The 18,059-nt window shown below is 40.1% G+C and overlaps 1 protein-coding gene across 5 annotated transcripts in view; it reads right to left on the bottom strand.

Annotated features, from left to right (window-relative positions):
• Window positions 1–15,956, bottom strand: part of IMMP2L (inner mitochondrial membrane peptidase subunit 2) — a 901,263-nt gene extending 885,307 nt beyond the window's left edge. For 2 of the 5 annotated variants that reach the window (XM_036863029.1, XM_036863033.1), the window contains exons 1-2: window positions 15,531–15,624; window positions 15,274–15,346 (exon numbers count right to left, since the gene is read on the bottom strand). In XM_036863029.1, coding sequence (XP_036718924.1) covers window positions 15,274–15,346; window positions 15,531–15,563 — 106 coding nt within the window. In that variant the 5' untranslated portion in view covers window positions 15,564–15,624. Of the gene's footprint in view, window positions 1–15,273; window positions 15,347–15,530; window positions 15,625–15,680; window positions 15,702–15,876 lie in introns of those variants that run through there. The other 3 variants (XM_036863031.1, XM_036863032.1, XM_036863030.1) reach the window with 3 other exon arrangements.
• Window positions 15,957–18,059: the final 2,103 nt, after the last annotated feature.

Genomic DNA, 18,059 nt, shown 5'->3' with positions numbered 1-18,059 from the left:
CCCAATTTACCCACATTAGTTTGCTTGAGAACAAAACTATGTACCGAGCAAAAGGCCAAGATGGGTCCTCTCTGTGAGCCAACAAGACCACGCTTGATTAATCCCCAAGGCACTGGTCTCAACAGCACATTTTCAAACCAACCAGACTCCTCAGTCAAAGATACTTTAAGCAAAGATAATAATTAGGTAGTCGATATTATCATAAAATTAAATTTTGAATGAGAGCATATGTAGTCTTCCATCTTCAGATCCAATCATACATTTGTTAAAAGTAAAGATATGCAAATCAATGCTAATAGGTTGGCAAAATTTCCCCAAGAGAGAATCACACTTCAGATAAATCGCCATTCATAATTTTTTTATTTCATAATCAAGTAGCAATCCTTGAGAACCTCTCTTTCCCTTTTGACTACTTTGATTAAGTATTTTCAATAGAAGCTGATCAGAAAATACTTTTTCTCAGACTATTTTTTTTTTCCTGCACCTCTCCTAGCAGGAGAGAAAAATTAGCAAGAAAAATAAATTCAGAATCCACCCCATTCCCATTTACTAAATGGTGTAGATGTGTATATCCCATTGCCTTTAACACCTGAGAATTAGGAAGAAAAAGAGTTCAAGGAAACAAACTGAGCAATCTAATATCTGGCTAAAGGTCAAATTCTATCTTTAAAATTGAATACAGTTTCTATCAACTCTAGGAATTCAGTTCATATTTCTTTAATGCAAAGAGTGAAAGAACAAGGTTACAGCATGAAGAAACAAAACAGTGAAACATCAACAAAGCAACTAAATTAGATACCTCACCTGTCACAGAGAAAATCAATAAGGCTCAATGAATTTATATTGTACACAGACTTACTTAAGGAAAAACTTTGAAATATAATGTCTTTAGCTTTTTGTGTACTAAACACATTCTGCTCCATTGGCTGGAAGAAAACTTTAAGAAGATGGCCTCTGGGTAGAGGGCAAATAGGACTCAAGCTATACTTTAACAGAGAAGCAAAACAAGATGGGAGAAAAGCAGTTGGGGAGGGAAGGTTTATATGCCACTTATGTAAAAATCATACACGTTGGCTTTTTACTGGGAAAGGAATTTAACCGGCAACACTAAGAATGAAATAGGAGGAATCATCTTGGCAAGAAACAAAACAGCAAGAGGATTAAGCAGCCCTGAGAGTGGTTTACACCCCCAAACAAGAAAAGAGTGAGACAAACTCAGGTAGGAAAAAGACAAAACCCCAACCGCCTCTCTTACTCTGAGAGAGAGACAGAATAAGACACACCACCACCAACAAAGAAGTCTCAACCTAGAATTCAGGTGCTCTGGTTCTCTCCCTCCCTCCCTCCCTCTCTCCCTCTCTCTCCTCTCTCTCTCATACCCTCAGAGCAAAGGGACAACATATTTTACAACATTAACAGAAAACCAAGAAGAAAACAGCTACGCCTGGTTGGTCAGCCCTGCCCACAGAGGCTTCCTACAAACTCCATGGAACCTCTTTTGACCACATCTTCATTTCCCAGAGTCAACCCCAGAATTTGTCCCATTTTGTCTGACAAGAGAGGGATTCATGGCCACTGTGGTAAAGCAAAGGCACAATCCTGCAAAATGGCTACATTTAAGGAGTCCACAGAATCTCAACAGGCTCCTAAGTAATCTCCTTACCTCCCACATGACCCTCTATCCTTTCTAAAAATATACCTTTCTACAATGTAGACCATGATACTATTCAATTCAAAATCTTTCATGACTACACATGGAAAAAGTCCAAATTCTGTGACCCACCATTCAGACACTGAGAATCTATCCTGATTCTTTTCCAGCACCATCTTGTTCTGTTCTATGATAGTATCCTTCACCTTCCCTCTTTTTGCCTTTACTTGTGCTACTCCTTCAGCCTAGAATTTCTTTCCATCCTCTCTACTGCATAAGTACTGCATTCTAACACCAGCTCAAGATATCGCCTCCTGTTGTGTGAAGTCATAGGCAATCTCCCTTAGCTACATCTCATTCTGTGCCACACCAGAGCTTTGTTTATACCCATTTTGGACACAGATTATATTCTGAATCACAGCCATTTATTTACATATTCATCTTCCCTACCTCCATACCACAGGGTTCGGGGGGGGGGGGGGGGGGGCGGGGGGGCGGGGGAGAGTTATATTATCTTTTTTTTAATTGTGGTAAAGTACACATGGTATAAAATTTACTGTCTTAACCATTTTTAAGTATACAGTTAAGTAGTGATAAGTATATTCACATTGTTCTGTAACCAATCTCCACAACTCTTCATCTTGCAAAACCGAAACTCTTTACCCAGTAAGCAACACCTCCTCCATTTCCCTCCTATCCCCAGCCCCTGGCACCCAACTTTCTACTTTCTGTGTCTTATTATAAATTTGACTATTCTAGGTACCTCATATAAATGGAATCATATAGTATTTGTCTTCTCATGACTGACTTATTTTGGTTACCATAGTGTCCTCAAGGTTCATCCATCTGCAGCATGTGTCAGAATTTCCTGCCTCTTTAAGACTGAATAAAATTCCATTGTGTGCATATACCACATTTTGTTTATCCATTCATCCGCCCATGGACACTTGGGTTGCTCCCACCTTCTGGCTATTATGAATAGTGCTGCTATGAACATGGGTCTTCAAAATCTTGCTTTAAATTCTTTAGGGCATATACCCAGAAGTAGAATTGTTGGATCATATGGAAACATTATTTTCATTTATTTGAGGAACTGCCTTCCAAAGCACCTGCAGCATTTTACATTCTCATTAAGAGTGCACAAGTTTTCCAATTTCTCCACATCCTCACCAACACTTGTTAATTTCTATGTTTTTTAATAATAGCCATCCTAATAAGTGTGCATTTCCCTAATGATTAGTGATTTTGAGCTTCTCATGTGCTTATCGGCCATTTATGTATCTTCTCTGAAGAAATGTTTCTTCAGGCCCTTTGCTCAATTTTTAATTGGACTGTTTGTGCTTGTTGTTGTGTTGTAAGAATTTTTATATACTCTGGATATTAACCCCTTATCAGATATATGAACCAGAGCTCTTTTTTAATTCACTTTTCTATTCCCTAACATTTCAGAGTTGGCTATAAGTATTACAGAAATATATTTTGAGTTGAAGATGTTTCTTCCTTTTTTAGGTTTTTTTTTTGGAGGGGGTATAATACAAAATTCAGGATATCCAAAAAAGGGTATACAGTGGAAAATGAAACTCCTTCCCATCTCTGTTATCCAGCCACCAAGTTTCAACCCCCAGAGATATTTCCATTTTCTTATAATTCCCTCCAGAGATACTCTGTGCATATATAAGAAAATACATATCTTAATTTAGTCTCCTCCAAAATAATAACCTACTAATACCCACTGTTCTGTACCTTGCCTTTTTGACTTAATAATTATTCCATTTCAGTGTATATAAATTGCTTTATTCTTTTTAACAACTACTAAATATTTCACTACATGTATCATAATTTATTTATCCAGTCCCCTAGGGATGAGCACTTGTTTCCAATTGCTGCCAAGAATATCCTTAAATATACATTATTTCACACAAGTACAAGATTTGTGGGTTAAATTCTGGTAGGGGGATCAAATGATATGTGTATTTTAAGTTTTGATAACTATTTCTAAATTGGTCTCAACGAAAACTACAAAAATTCCTACATCCATTAGCAATAATGACATTGCCTATTTCCCCATACCCTCAGTAACACCTCACGTGTTCAAAATTTGTTTCTTTACCAATTTGATAGGTTAAAAAATGAGTATCTCACTGAAGTTTTATTTTGCATTTCTCTTTTATGAACTGCCTTTCATATCCTTTCATATCTTTGTCCATTTTTCTGATTGTTGGTCTTTTTCCCACTGAGTTGTTGGTATTTTCAATATATTTATGAATTAGCCCTTTTCCTATGGTATAAATTTTCCAATGATATGAATTAATATATTTATGAAATTAGCCCTTTTCCTATGATATGAATTGCAAATCATCCTAGTTTGCCTTTGCTTATTGATATAGTTTTTTTAATCTGTTTTTGGCAGTGCAGAATTTTAATATAGTCAAGTTTTACTATTCCTCTCTTTTATGGTTTCTGAGCATTTCTTAATTTCTATTCCCACAATTATCATAGTGAAAATCCTCACTACCTTGTAAGTAAATTACAGCTTCCCAACTGGTCTACTTTTTATTACTCCCTCTACCTTCCAACTGATCCTATACACTTGTCAGATTAATCCTCTTAAAATACTGTAAATTAGTAGAGACACAGAAAGTTGAGATTACAATATAATAAAGATGTCAATGTCCTGACAGGAAACGACTATTACAGTTTTGTCTTGTACTAATTAAGCTCTCTCAAGCATTCTCAAACTCAGAAGTGTAAAGTTTTCTATAATTTTAATTCGTTAGAATGTCACTGACCACAGGTCTAAGTATTATAAAAGAGAGGGACATTTTGATTGGAAACTAGGATTATATTCAATACACCAACTGCCTCAGGATTTCAACTTCACAGGACTATTTTTATGCTCTCCCCCCCAGAATCTTTCTACCAAACTCTACCCTGCCCTAGTGGCTTCAACCACACAGAGGCTGGTCATAAGAGCTTTAGAATCCAGGTTTTTCTCACCATAAACAGGAAATAATGTGTCTCTGACTCTATACAGAATGTGACACTATAATTCATGCTTTGGGAATGAGGACTAACATTTCAAGCTGACAGCTAGGTAATAAATATGATTAGGAGCCAAGCACGCAAGCAGAATATCCCAAAATGTACACCTTTCATGAGAAGACACAAGCAGGCTTAATCAGTAAGACAAATTCAGATAAAAAAATGCAGTTCCCCTCCCCTGCCGCCCCCAGGCACAGCTAAATAAGCATCTTTTCAGCAGTACTACCTTCTTAACCCCAAATCATTATTTCCCTTGAGGACTCTTCTACAAAACTAAAAAAAAAAAAAAATTTAAGTTGGAGACAGTAACCAAGTATGACTCGTTAACCAAATAATTTTTCACATTTCTTTGTAATGAGTTAAAATTTACATAGGTTTCAAATAAAAAGTTTACATACACAGTCCTCAAAATTAACCAATGAAGTACACTTTATCTCCATTTTCCCAAAAGGAAAATGAAATTCAGAGACCAAAAGTTCAAGTTCACATAGCTGATAGTAGAGCTAGCACTTGAATAAAAGTCTTCATAACCCCATTCCATATTCTTGTCACTATACATCACCACTTTAACATCTGGAAATTTACATTTAATGCCTATTTTTTAATTTCAAAATAAAAGTTTTAATAAAATGTTTAGAGTATTAACATCATGCAGTCATATACACCAGATATGCCCCAAACTATTAATCTTCTAATGTGTTTTCATAACCCATTTGTTCAGATAACAGTACTTCTCTTACCCGTAAAAAATACTCATTAAAAACACAAGCTAAGGAGCTTCCCTGGTGGCGCAGTGGCTGAGAATCTGCCTGCTAATGCAGGGGACACAGGTTCAAGCCCTGGTCTGGGAAGATCCCATATGCCACGGAGCAACTAGGCCCGTGAGCCACAACTACTGAGCCTGCGCGTCTGGAGCCTGTGCTCCGCAACAAGAGAGGCCGCGATAGTGAGAGGCCCGCGCACCGCGATGAAGAGTGGCCCCCGCTTGCCACAACTAGAGAAAGCCCTAGCACAGAAATGAAGACCCAACATAGCAACCAATCAATCAATCAAGAAAAATAAATAAATAAATCTTAAAAGCAGAAACCTACCACTTAAAAAAAAAAAAAAACACAAGCTAATTAGTTTATAAAGTGCTTCAAACTACTCTTAGATAATAACAACACTAAATTGTCAATACTTAACAAACCAAATTATAGTTACTTAGTATCTTAATCTGACACTAATAAAACTCTTATTAAAGTAACTATTAAACAAATAAGCTCTTGGAAAAATACCAAAACGCTTAGTAAATAATTTGCTACCACAGGCAAACTAAAAATTCAGGCATACATATACGTGTGTGTGTATGTGTGTGTATATATATATATATATATATATATATATATTCCAAGTACATGATATTCTGGAAAAGGCAAAACTATGGAGACAGTAAAAATACCTGTGGTTGCCAAGGGTTAGGAAAGAGGGATGAATGGGTAGAACACAATGGATCTCTAGGGCAGTGAAACTACTCTGTATGATACTATAATGGTGAATCCATGACATTACACATTTGTCCAAACCCATAGAACGTACACACCAAGAGTGAACCCTAATGTAAACTATGAGCATTCGGCATAATGATGTGTCAATGTAGGTTTATCAATTGTAATAAATGTACCATTCTGGAAAGTAATGTTGATAATGGGAGAGGCTCTGCTTGTGTAGGGGTGGAGAGCATGTGGGAAATCTCTGTACCTTCCACTCAATTTTGCTGTAAACCTAAAACTACTCCAAAAAATAAAGTATATTTTAAAAATTAAGGTAAATGATCTGTGGCAACTCTAATCTGTTCAATCATTGCTTCAGAGGTCCACTTGTACCTGTTCGGGAAAGAACACCCTTGGCCATCAACCCTAACCTTCAGAGAGATTCTGCCTTACACACCCACTGCTCCTCCCAATCCTGCCCTGCCCCTCGTAGCCTGCTCAGCATCTAACGTGACATTGGTAGACTAAGTCCAAAGACACGGAGAAAATTAAGTATAGACAACAGATGGAGAAGGCAGGTAGTGGCTAAGAAGGTAAAGAGTTCCGAAAGAGGGAAATCTGCAGAAAAATCCACAAGAGAGCACAGAAAGGAGAAAATCCTGAGATGCTCTGAACTTACTGGTCTACATAATGTGAAAATCATATGAAATTAAATTGTCCTAAAATACAAAACATGATATTACAAGCATTTCCCTTCTTTAAAAAATGTCTTTGCTGAACATGATTCCAAAACTAGACCTTGATAATGTGTTTACAATGTGTCCTCTGGCCACAAGCAAGATGATTTTTCAAAAGTTGACCATAAATGCTATAAACATTTTTCAAGAAAAAGATATATAAAAGTGTGTGTGTCAAAGTGCCATTACAAACACCTAGCTCTCAGAATAAACTTTTGGATAAAATTGCAAAATTTTAATTTTTATGATATATTACATGGAAGAAAGACGTACATTTTTATCTTCTAGGTATTCTTAATCTCAGATGTCAGGAACACACTATGAGTTACCAAACTGAGCAGGAGTTCACTGAGATCTTGAAACAGTCACACAGAATTACTGGGGGGGGGTGGTGCTTGTTTGCTCTGTTCATCAATGAGGAGGCCAGGCTAAGCACTGGCAGACCCAAACACCTGAGTCATTTGGGAGAGGCTAAGGACTCCAGTGGCAAAACAGGGACCCGTAAGACAGGCTTAAGAATGGTTCTGGCAGGAGTCACCACCATCACCACCACCACCACCTGAGCAAAAATCAACCTTCTGTATCTAAAGTTTCAGGGGAGGCACAAAGGCTGGAGTTTCACCAGCAATCCAATGCAGTTCAGCAAATACCAAGTAAGCACCAACAAAGTACCCAGCGCTAGGGTAAAGGTGCTGGGGGACACTGAAGAGAACTTGGTCTCTTGGTATGGCAGTCTGGGGAAGCCTGAGTGAGGACAGCCCCGTAGAAAGCCGCTCGTGGAGAGGAACCAACTCGCCAGCACAGACTTGCCAGCCACTATGGAAGTGAATCTTTTAGCCCCAGGCACACCTTCCACTAACTGCACCTCTACCTGGTATCTATTGACAACCTCACGAGACCCTGAGCCAGAACCACCTGAATTGCAGACCCATAGCAACCATGAGATAATAAACGATTACCGTTGTTTTCAGCCACTAAGTTTTCAATATGGTACAAAGCAACAGAGAACGAATGCATCCAGATTTTACATAAAAGGCTTAGAGAGGCTAACTTACCTACTACCACGTAGGAGTGAGCACTTAAACCACGTCGGGAACCCAGTCTCTAGGCTTTAGATTCAGTTTCCTTGTCATTAAATGACACCACTTCTCAAGTAAAATAAGTTATAATACCGTAAGAACGATCATTTCTCTATGACTACACGACCAGCACTAACATACCAGGCTTTCCACAGCACAGAGATACAGCACATGTCCCCGCATACTTAACAGACATGATGACACCTGCAATATAACTGAATTTGTGACTCTTCATGGTACTTTTTGGGGTTTTTACTATCTTCTGAAAGAATTCTGGGTTTTTTTTAAGTGTACAGATTTTGAAAATAAAAACCTAACATATTTATAGCATGTTAATACTAAACAATTACATTATTGACATTGAGGATATTTATACACTTTACAATCTTAATCACAATAAACATTTGTGTAATTTTAAACAGAATTAATATGTCACACTAAGAAAAGTTCCACTGCTCATTGTTTAAGGATTTGTTTTTTTGCTTTAAGTCTTCAACTTTTAGCATTACACAAACATAGTAAAATATATTATCAAAATGCTCATGACGGTGAACTCTTAAGTCCCGATCCATAAAACGGTTACCATCTTGCAGGACAAGGCGGCGGGCTCTTAGCCTGTCTCCTCCTAGAGAAAGTCAATGGAGCATTTCACTGTTACAACCACATCTGCATGTAAATGTAACTTAACTAAGGACACATTGTTATTAAAAGGAACCTACAATTTTTTAGCTCCAAACCTGACACTTTTCTTCTGTGCCATGTTTTAGCCAGTGGTTCTCTACTCTGAATGCCTAGGGCACTTTGAAAATTACCCATACCTGGACATCATCCCCCAGAAACTCTGATTTAATTGCTTTGGTCTGTTTTAGCCATCTAATATATAGTAAACCAGTGGTGATAAATTCACAGAAAGTTTATGCCACAAAGGGAGAAACTGTGGATATCCCTACATGTTAGCTAAAACATCCTTATCCCCTAAGACAAAGATACCTTGCAATAAACGAAGCAGAACAAGGAGGAAGAGGAGATGGGAAGCTCAAACCCATTCTGCTGCTTTCATGGAGCCACCAAGGAATATTTTATTCCCCCGATTCCTCTCCCTGAACCCCATCACCCCACACCTTAACTCCACTGCAAGCTTTAACTCAAGCATCACCCCCTCCATGAAGCCTTCAGGCTCACACAAAATAAAGAAACCCATCTTTCTGCATCCATCTTACCCTGAACTCTACCTCTAAATAGCACATACTGCACAAGGCATTTATTTACACATCCATTTCTCTTACTGGCCTGAGGGCTCCTTAACGGTAGGGTCCCTATATTATTCATCCTTCCCATCTTATATATCTTTGTATCCAGAGCCTTGAAGATAGACAGTAGATATTAAAAAGTATTTGCTGAATTGTATGGGGTTTTTTTTATGCTTGGTATGGTTATTTCCCCCTTGGCCTCCTAGTAGACACGTTTCTGAAATTTTTCAACTTCTCATAAAAGAAAGGGGACTCCCACTCCCCCCACAACTGGATTAGGGTAGCGAATAATGTATGCAAAAAGGCCAGACATGGTGAGAGCAAGACAGCAGTGGAACCCTAGGCCAAGAAAGAATAGGATAAATGGGGTAAAATGAGATACACGAAGGTAAGATCAGGTATGAATTTTTTTTAAAGGGAGAGATTAGGCAAACAAAGGGACAACTTGATTTTCATTCACAAGAAGGTGTGACAAAGAACACTGATTACAGGCAACCATAGTATTTTCGTATTTTCAACAGAGCTTTTAAAATTCTGAACTGAAGACCAATGAAGCCAGAAGCTCTGAGAAAGAACCCAGGCCTATCTACTCTAGCCTCACTCCCTCCCCTCCTGTTTACCCCTTCACCCAGGGCAGTTCACTCTGCCTGGAACCTGACAAGTTTTGCTTTCTCTTTTCTCCCAGCCTCTCTGGTCACTCTCCTTCAGCATCCTTACATTTTTCTTTTTCTTGGTTTGTCCCTAAAATGTCAATATCCTCTAGGACTTACTTTCAGCCTTTTTCTCTTCCTTTTCTATGCAGTTCCTCTGAGCATTTTTATCCTTACCCATGCCTTCAACCACTCTCCATGTGGCAAGCACTCAGAAATCTGTATCTCCAGCCTCCCCAGCTCTTGTGATGCTCCAAGACCGTATCAACTGCCCCCTAGATACCTCCAACTCACCAATGACATGCCCCACAAGCACGTTAAACACAACGTGTCCAAATCTGAACTATCACCTTCCCCCGCAGAACTGCTTCTTCTCTTTTCCCTCCCACTACCCAGAAAGCCGGCAGTCATTCGAGTCAGCCTCACTCTCCCATTGCCTTTACAGTCAAACAGTCGCAAAGACCAGCCAGCTCTACCTCCTCCTAGATATTCTCCTAAACATTCTCACTTCTGAGCACCCCCACTACTTCTGCCTTTGTCTGTGCTCTCAACCTCCTATCACCCACGCTAATTGCACTGTCCACTCCGGCCCCCAATCTTACCACATCCCCACCCCACTGTACCCCAATCTACCCAGCACACTGCTTTCACGGTGATCTTTCAGGTCATTCACGTTTCTTCAGTGGCTCACTACAACACATGGGATGGGAAATGCGCCCTGAACTAGCTTTCTACTTTCCTCTCCTTTCACTCCTGACTTTGCCCTTCACACTCTAATATAATGACCTACCTACAGTTCCCAGAACACACTATGCTGTCATAGTACCACATGACTATTCATGTTATTAGCTCCACCTGGAAATGCTCTGTGCTGCTTGTCACCCTGCCCAATCCTACTCAGCTGTCAAGACTCGGCTCAAACACAACCACGGCTAAAGCCCTGCTCTGGCATTCCTGTCAGGGATCAAGAGCTTCTGCTAGGCTTGTTTTGCATGTGTAGGTATCTCCATTAGAGCAAATAGCACACAATATTTGGACTGTTGGTCAAGATGTCCACTGTCCTATAGACTGTAAGCTCCTTGGTCAAGGAAAGTGACTTTTCAACTTTCTATCCTCAGCACTAGTTCAATGCACACAGCATACAGAAAATTTTAAAAAGTTATTAATGTATGAACTGTAGGCCAATGAAAGGAAAAAAGATCAACCAGACTTTAAGTATAGAAAAAAAATCCAGATCTTAAGAAAGTACAGACATCTATTATTAAGTCCCACTCATTAAAAAAAATAGAAATATATGGTTATTAACGTAGTACAAAGGTGACAAAGAAAAAAATCTGTCATTGGACTAAGCAGGCAATAAGGAGCTAAGAGTCTCCAATGGAGCAGCTGACAAAAGATTAGCAGAAAGGTCAGAGATAAAGGGGGTTCTTTCTCTGAGTCAAGTAATTCATCAACCTGAGTCCATGGACTGAGCAAAAGACTGGCACCTTCCTCTCTCAGTTCACCACTCCTCCCCTTTGTCATGATTCTCCATACCCCTTTCCCAGTCCCACTACCAAGTCCCAGCTTCAGTGGGCAATTCCCTTCAGCTGGAGCCACAAGCCTGGGATATAAGAGAGGGGAAGTCTTTGTTCTCGTGGCCAGGACCCAGAGGAAAGAAAATGAAACTATTTACTGAGAACCTATTTTGTGCCAGACATTGTGCTACTTTAAGAACACTCACTGGGACTTCCCTGCAGTCCAGTGGTTAAGACTCCATGCTTCCACAGCATGGGGTGCGGGTTCTATCCCTGGTCAGGGAACTAAGATCCCGCATTTCTGAGGTGCGGCCAAAAAAAAAAAAAAACGCTCCCTAAATCTCACAGTAATCATTTATAATTAGTACCCCATTTTACAGATGGGAAATTTGGGTCCAAGGTCACACAGCAATGACAGAGCTGGCCCAAGAACCCAGGAATATTTCTCCAGAGTATTTCTACACCCCTGACCACCTCAAAATGGAGAGAGATGTGGTCCAACCATTCTAGGTTGCAACTCAGAATACATTATTCTCCAAAACACTATTATAAGTGTTGGTTACAGTCTATAGTATCACTAATACACAAAGGCACACAATGAGTTAGCAAAGCTTTGGGGTCCTGGCCTGGAAATCTAAATGCTATTTGTTATTTTATTCCTGTAAGTACACTGTTCAACATGACAAACAAGTGGTCTTGAAAATTTATTTGGGGAATACAAGGAGTTCTTAAGTGAGGCTTTTCCTTAAGAATATTTTCTTCCACAAAAAATCACGAAGGATAGAAACTATTTCACCTTGTTAACTTGTAAGAACCATGACACTAGAAGACACCTATGGGAAATATGCTTATCTGACCAGGTGCTCATTTACAGTGTGCTGTCATTTGAATAAAACATCATACTAAACCCTACAGACCACAGCTTATGATAGAAATGCCACAAACTACAGCAGTACAGCTGATATGCTTGTAATCTACTGACAAAATGTAGTCTTTAGCAAAGTGAAACCAGATTTCTGGTGTGAAATCAGATGTCTGTGGACTTGTCTTTCTTGGCTTCCAGAGCAGTATTAGCTACACTAAATACACAGCTTAGCTGTATATTAAACCCACGACTTGGCAATATCATGACAGTTTGGACATGAAGCATCAGCATTTTTATTGTAATTCTTATAAACCAAAGACATTTCTGAAATAAAAATCCTAACTTTAAACACTCAGCTAAATGTGGTAGTATGTCTTTCTCACTGTGGGAACAGTGTCAGAGCTTTTTAAACACATTATGGAAACCCTTCCCCTTCACTTTTCAAGCTGACACTCTTTCCGCAGGGCTGTGGAATGATCTGATAGAGGGAATCAGGTGTCAGTCCTTGTCCTAGAAATTCTAGGATCAGATAGAACAGGGGATCACCTGTGAAAATGCAAATACCCAGGAAGCTTAGCACCTTTAGGAGAGTAAGTACTAGATTGCTTTCCACAATCACAAGCAAGATCAAAAGAAAGCGGGTGACCCGATAGAGAAACAGGGAGGGAAGTTAATAGTATCTGTGTGCCAGGCACTGTTTTTACACTTTCTTTTTAATATACTCATTGTTCTGTTTTGATAGATGAGAAGTTAGGGGCAAAGAAGTTTTAACTGGCCTACAGTTGCAGAGCTAACATAATACGAGCCAGGATTCACGTCCATGTCTGAAAGACTGTAAAAGCCATGCTACTTCCACACAGGATTTGGAGTGGAACAAAGAGCAGTGGTAAATAGCCAAGAATATGGAGGTAAAAGGCAGAAACCTACCATTTTTACCCAGCAGTGGTCGTCTGAGACTGATTTCAGATGAGACTCACATTCTACCTTTTATAACCTTGCAAGATTTAATTTTAAGTAACTTTTTTTTTTACCTTATATAACTTTTGTAACCAAAAAAAGACAACTTGTTTCACTTCAATTTAAAAAAAAAACAAAAACGAGGTTATGGGAATTCCCTGGCAGTCCAGTGGTTAGGACTCAGCACTTCCACTGCCAGGGGGCCTGGGGTTCAATCCCTGGTCAGCGAACTAAGACGCCGCAAGCCACTCGGCACAGTCCAAAAAAAAATTAGGATTGACATATACACACTACTATATATAAAACAGATAACTAATAAGGACCTACTGTATAGCACAGGGAACTCTTCTCAATACTCTGTAATGACCTATATGGGAAAAGAATCTAAAAAAAAAGTGGATATATGTATACGTATAACTGATTCACTTTGCTGTACAGCAAAAATTAACACAACATTTTAAATCAACTATACTCCAATAAAAATTAAAAAAATAAATTTAAACATTAAAAGAAACAACAAAAAAAGAGGTTAAATGTAAAGAAACCCACACAAGTGCACAGCCTACTTTAGAATTTATTTTCCTAAGTGCATCATCCTTAACATTGTCCATGCTTTCTAATCTTAGGTCATTTTTCTGGAACAATTCAAATAATTATCCTCATCTAATTATTATGCTAGTTCAATACATTTATTACACTGGAAAATGACTATAACTTTACTACAGGACACAAATCACCATGGTCAGTCATCCTTGAATGTTTACTTCTGAAAGTATCAGTAAGGCAGGAAAAGAACATTGTTCTCCCACACCACCACCACCACTATCAGCAGTACAGTGAAGGTCTTCTACATTAACACTTAACTATTCAGAAAAACCGCAGAAAACCGGTAAAAGGCCTGCCCCCAAATGGCCATCTCCAACAGTCCCCTCATTCTCACCATCCTACTCACGGCAAAGTGCTCGGCACTTTGGTAAAAAAAAATATCTATTGAATCAATAAATGAACCTATCACCAATAAACAACTATTTCCTGTTGTTTTCAGATAGTAAATTATGTGGCCATCTGCCAGTTGAGCACACACAAATAAGAAGGCAGGTTCAGGACACAGGCAGCCAATGTCAACATGCCATGGAGAGCAATTCTAGTTTTCCTGTGTAAGTATCCAAGAATGTGATTTACAAAATCTTTGCCTGTGGCTTACCTGAATTTTAACTAATTCAAAACATTTCTTTATATGGGACACAGAGGATGCATAAGGTGTTTCCAAACTTCTGAGAGCAGTTGTGTTTCATTTCACTAATACTAGGGGAGGAGAGATCATGGAAAAGTTCCAGAGAAGAACCGTTAAAAGAGCCCACACTGAAAAATCACAGCAAACCTTCAAAGACTTCAATATGCTGTTTGACAACGTTTCAGAAGTGAAGAGAATGCTGGTGAGGAGGTATCAAAGTGAAAGTCAAGAAGAAAAGGCCCAGTCTGGTCATTTCTCCCTCCCAAAATACCCTTCTCTATGAGCTTAAGAGAAGATCCCAAAAGAACTTCAACACTTGTAACATTGTTATTAACTTTATGCTTTGGAGTCCTAAAGGATTTTTACAGGAGTCCCCTTCTAAAATGTAAAGATCTTTGGAGGGGTTCCTGTTTATTATCAAGGAGAGCCATGATGCTTTAATTTCACAGTCTCAGAGATTAGTCCAAGTTAGCTAAGAGATGGGGGCCTGAGACAGACAACTACAGGACAACTACAAGACAGACAACTACCGAGAGGTGAAGGGTAATGACAGTGTTCTGCCAGGTCAAGTGACTAAAAGGGACCTATGCCAGCTGTCAAAGTCCCAGCCAACTTACAGACTCCGAAACACCTGAAAAAAAAAAAACTCTTCGACTTGGAGCCTGTGACCCTTGAAGGTGGGCCTTAGGTTCCTGCTGAAAACGTAGAATCTGGCCCCAAGATCCAAGGGCAGTTCTGGATCTAGTCCTTCTCTCTTTGTCTCGCTCTCTTTCAGGATAAAGTCCTAGCTCCTTCCACCCCTAACCATTCCTTACTTACCCTTTCCCCCGTTCGTCCTCGGTGAGAAGGGGTAAGTGGTTACTTTGTGCCCTCGCCCAATTTGGCCAAAACCCTAAAAGTAAAAATGACAGAGACAAACACGTGTTTTAAAACCCTGACGTTCAAGCCTCAGGAACTCCCACCACTCGCCCAACGTGTCCAGACAGAAGGCAGCGCGCCTCCACAGCGCTCCCTCTCGGCCAGGACTTGGGCCGGAGTTGCCCCCTCTGGTGGGGGGCACGAAGAGAGGGCGCGACCTGGGGGCGCCTAGCCAGCGGGTAGGAGCGCATCGGCTCCGGGCCTGGCGTCCCCGTCTCTGGGCTCCGGTTTCCGACCCGCGTTGGCGGAAGGAGGAGGGGTCCGGGGTTGGCCGCCCCGCTGGGCCTCAGATAAACACGCGCACGCACACATGCTCGCTATCACCGCAGGACTCGCGGCCAAGCAGCCCTCCGCCTCCCAGCAACACTCGTCCCCTCTGGGGCTAACTCCGGGGTAAGGGTCCCAAGCCCTGGGAGCCACCAAGGGTCGGCAGCGGCACCCCGCCTGCCCACCCCAGCCAACCTCACAGCCCCCTACAATCCCCCAAACACCCGCCCTCCGCACCCGCTGCGCAGCTCAGCCCTAGGGAAGTCCCCGCGTGGGTTCCGCCCTCCGCCAGCGGCAAGCTCCGCCCCCGCCCCCGGAGCGCGGGAGCTTCGCGAAGCTCCGCCCCCAGCGGTAAAGCGGTACTTCCGAACGCCTGCGCGGGTTAGGCCCAAAACCCGGCCTGGATCTGAAACGGATCAAAAACAACACTCGCTTAGCAGGCAATTATTGAGCACTTGCCCTGAGCTCAGCGCTGTACTAACGGCTGAGAGAGGGCAACAAAGAGTTGAAAATCTGTGAGACTGTGACTTCATCCTCTCCCCTTGTTTTACAGATGAGGAAACCGAGACCCCAGCTGTTGTTTTGAGTGCACAGCTACAGTGGCAAGCTGCCTTATTGAGGCTCTCCCCTCTGGACTCGTCTTTTCGGCGTTTTTTCTACTAAAGTGGGCACGGGAAAACTATTCGATGTTGCCGCTTCTAAACAAGCCAGAAGGAATAACCCAGAACAAGTGGTTTACTTTGGAGAAACTGGAATTTCATACCTAAGCTTTTGCATTCAAATGACACAAACTCTTAACTGGGTTATTAAAACCTTCGAAGAAAGTGAAACCTACAACTACTTTTTTTTTTTTAACCCTCCGCCAATTATATCCTTGATTATGTCTGTCTTTATCGTCCTTCTGGATACTGACAAACTATTCTGTGCAAATCATTCAATACAAATCTAAGTACCAGACACTCTGGTACTTTGGGTTCAAAACTAATTCTGATGTTTTAAAAACCTAGTCAGAGACTTAAACGGACCTGATAACTAGAACTATTAGTCTCCCGAGGAGAATAAAATTGCTCTCCTGTGAAGGGGTTGTGTAGCAGTTTTGTAGTTTTTCTTATTTGTCACTGAAATAATTACTGTAAGGTAAGCTCTTCTCTGCTAATGCTTAAGGACTTAATTCCAAGAACACTTAGCTTAGAAGACCACGCTCATGGAATAGCAGTGGGGACCGATTTGTAAATTGGACTGGGATCTACTGGCACTAATAATTAATACTAATAATTAATTAGGTGGTCCCAAATTAAATAGATGGAGTTCCTGGCCACCAGGAGCTGACAGTGTGGAATGGAATGTATGTGGAAAAACAACAAAGGCAGGTATGTGTGATTTTTATTATAAAGGAATGTAAATAAACATACAAAAAGAGTTGCTAAGTCTGACCAGACTCTGTCACTAAGATTCATGAAATGTACTTAGGAAGCTGAGGTAATCTGAAAAGGGTACAGTACACTATATGACTCCAACTGTCTGACACTCTGGAAAAGGCAAAACAATGGAGACAGTAAAAAGAGCTGTGGTTGACAAGGGTTATGCTGGAAGAAGGGAAGAATAGGCAGAGCACAAAGAATATTTAGGGCAGTGAAAATATTCTGTATGATAACTGTCAGGGTGATGCATGCCCTCATACATTTGTCAAACCCCATGGAATGGGTAACACCAAGAGTGAAACTTGATGTAAACTATAGACTCTGGGTGATAATGAAGTGTCGGTGTGGGTTCAACAGTTGTAACAAATGTACCACTTTGATGCTGGGATGTTGATAGCTGGGGAGGCTCTGCAAGTGTGAGGTCTATGTACTTTCTCCTCAATTTTGCTGTGAACCTAAAACTGCTCTTTAAGAAAAAAAAAAAGATTTCTAAAGAAAAAGAAACTGGGGTTAAACCTCAGAACATCCCATATTCTTCAAATTCATCAGTTAAATTATAAGCTGAATATTTGGCTTCATGTGTGGAGTTGAAACATAATGAGTTGTTTCCTTAGATGAGAGCAGCCTTCTGTTTGGCATTTATGTCATCAGGAAGAAAATGAATCATATATTCCTAAGGTACAAAATTAAATTGTGGTTAGAGATCATGTCTAATGCTCAGGAGATATTTAAACAAAGTTAACTTGAAATAAAGTTTATAAATTCTATGAATACATTTATATTTTGAATCTATTCCTATTCATACATACTTACAATTACTAAGCAAATAGTGCAAGATATCATAAAGGTTTTCAAAATTCTTGGTCTCAAGATCTCTTTACATTCTTAAAATGAGGACTTTAAAGAGCTTATGTTTGTGTGGGTTATATATGTCGATGTTTACTGTATTAAAAATTAAAACAAAAAATTTAAATGTATGTTTATTAACTCATTTTTAAA

Source organism: Balaenoptera musculus, chromosome 9 (assembly GCF_009873245.2).
Source record: "Balaenoptera musculus isolate JJ_BM4_2016_0621 chromosome 9, mBalMus1.pri.v3, whole genome shotgun sequence".
Lineage (NCBI taxonomy): Eukaryota > Metazoa > Chordata > Mammalia > Artiodactyla > Balaenopteridae > Balaenoptera > Balaenoptera musculus.
This window is presented reverse-complemented; position numbering and strand designations above follow the sequence as displayed.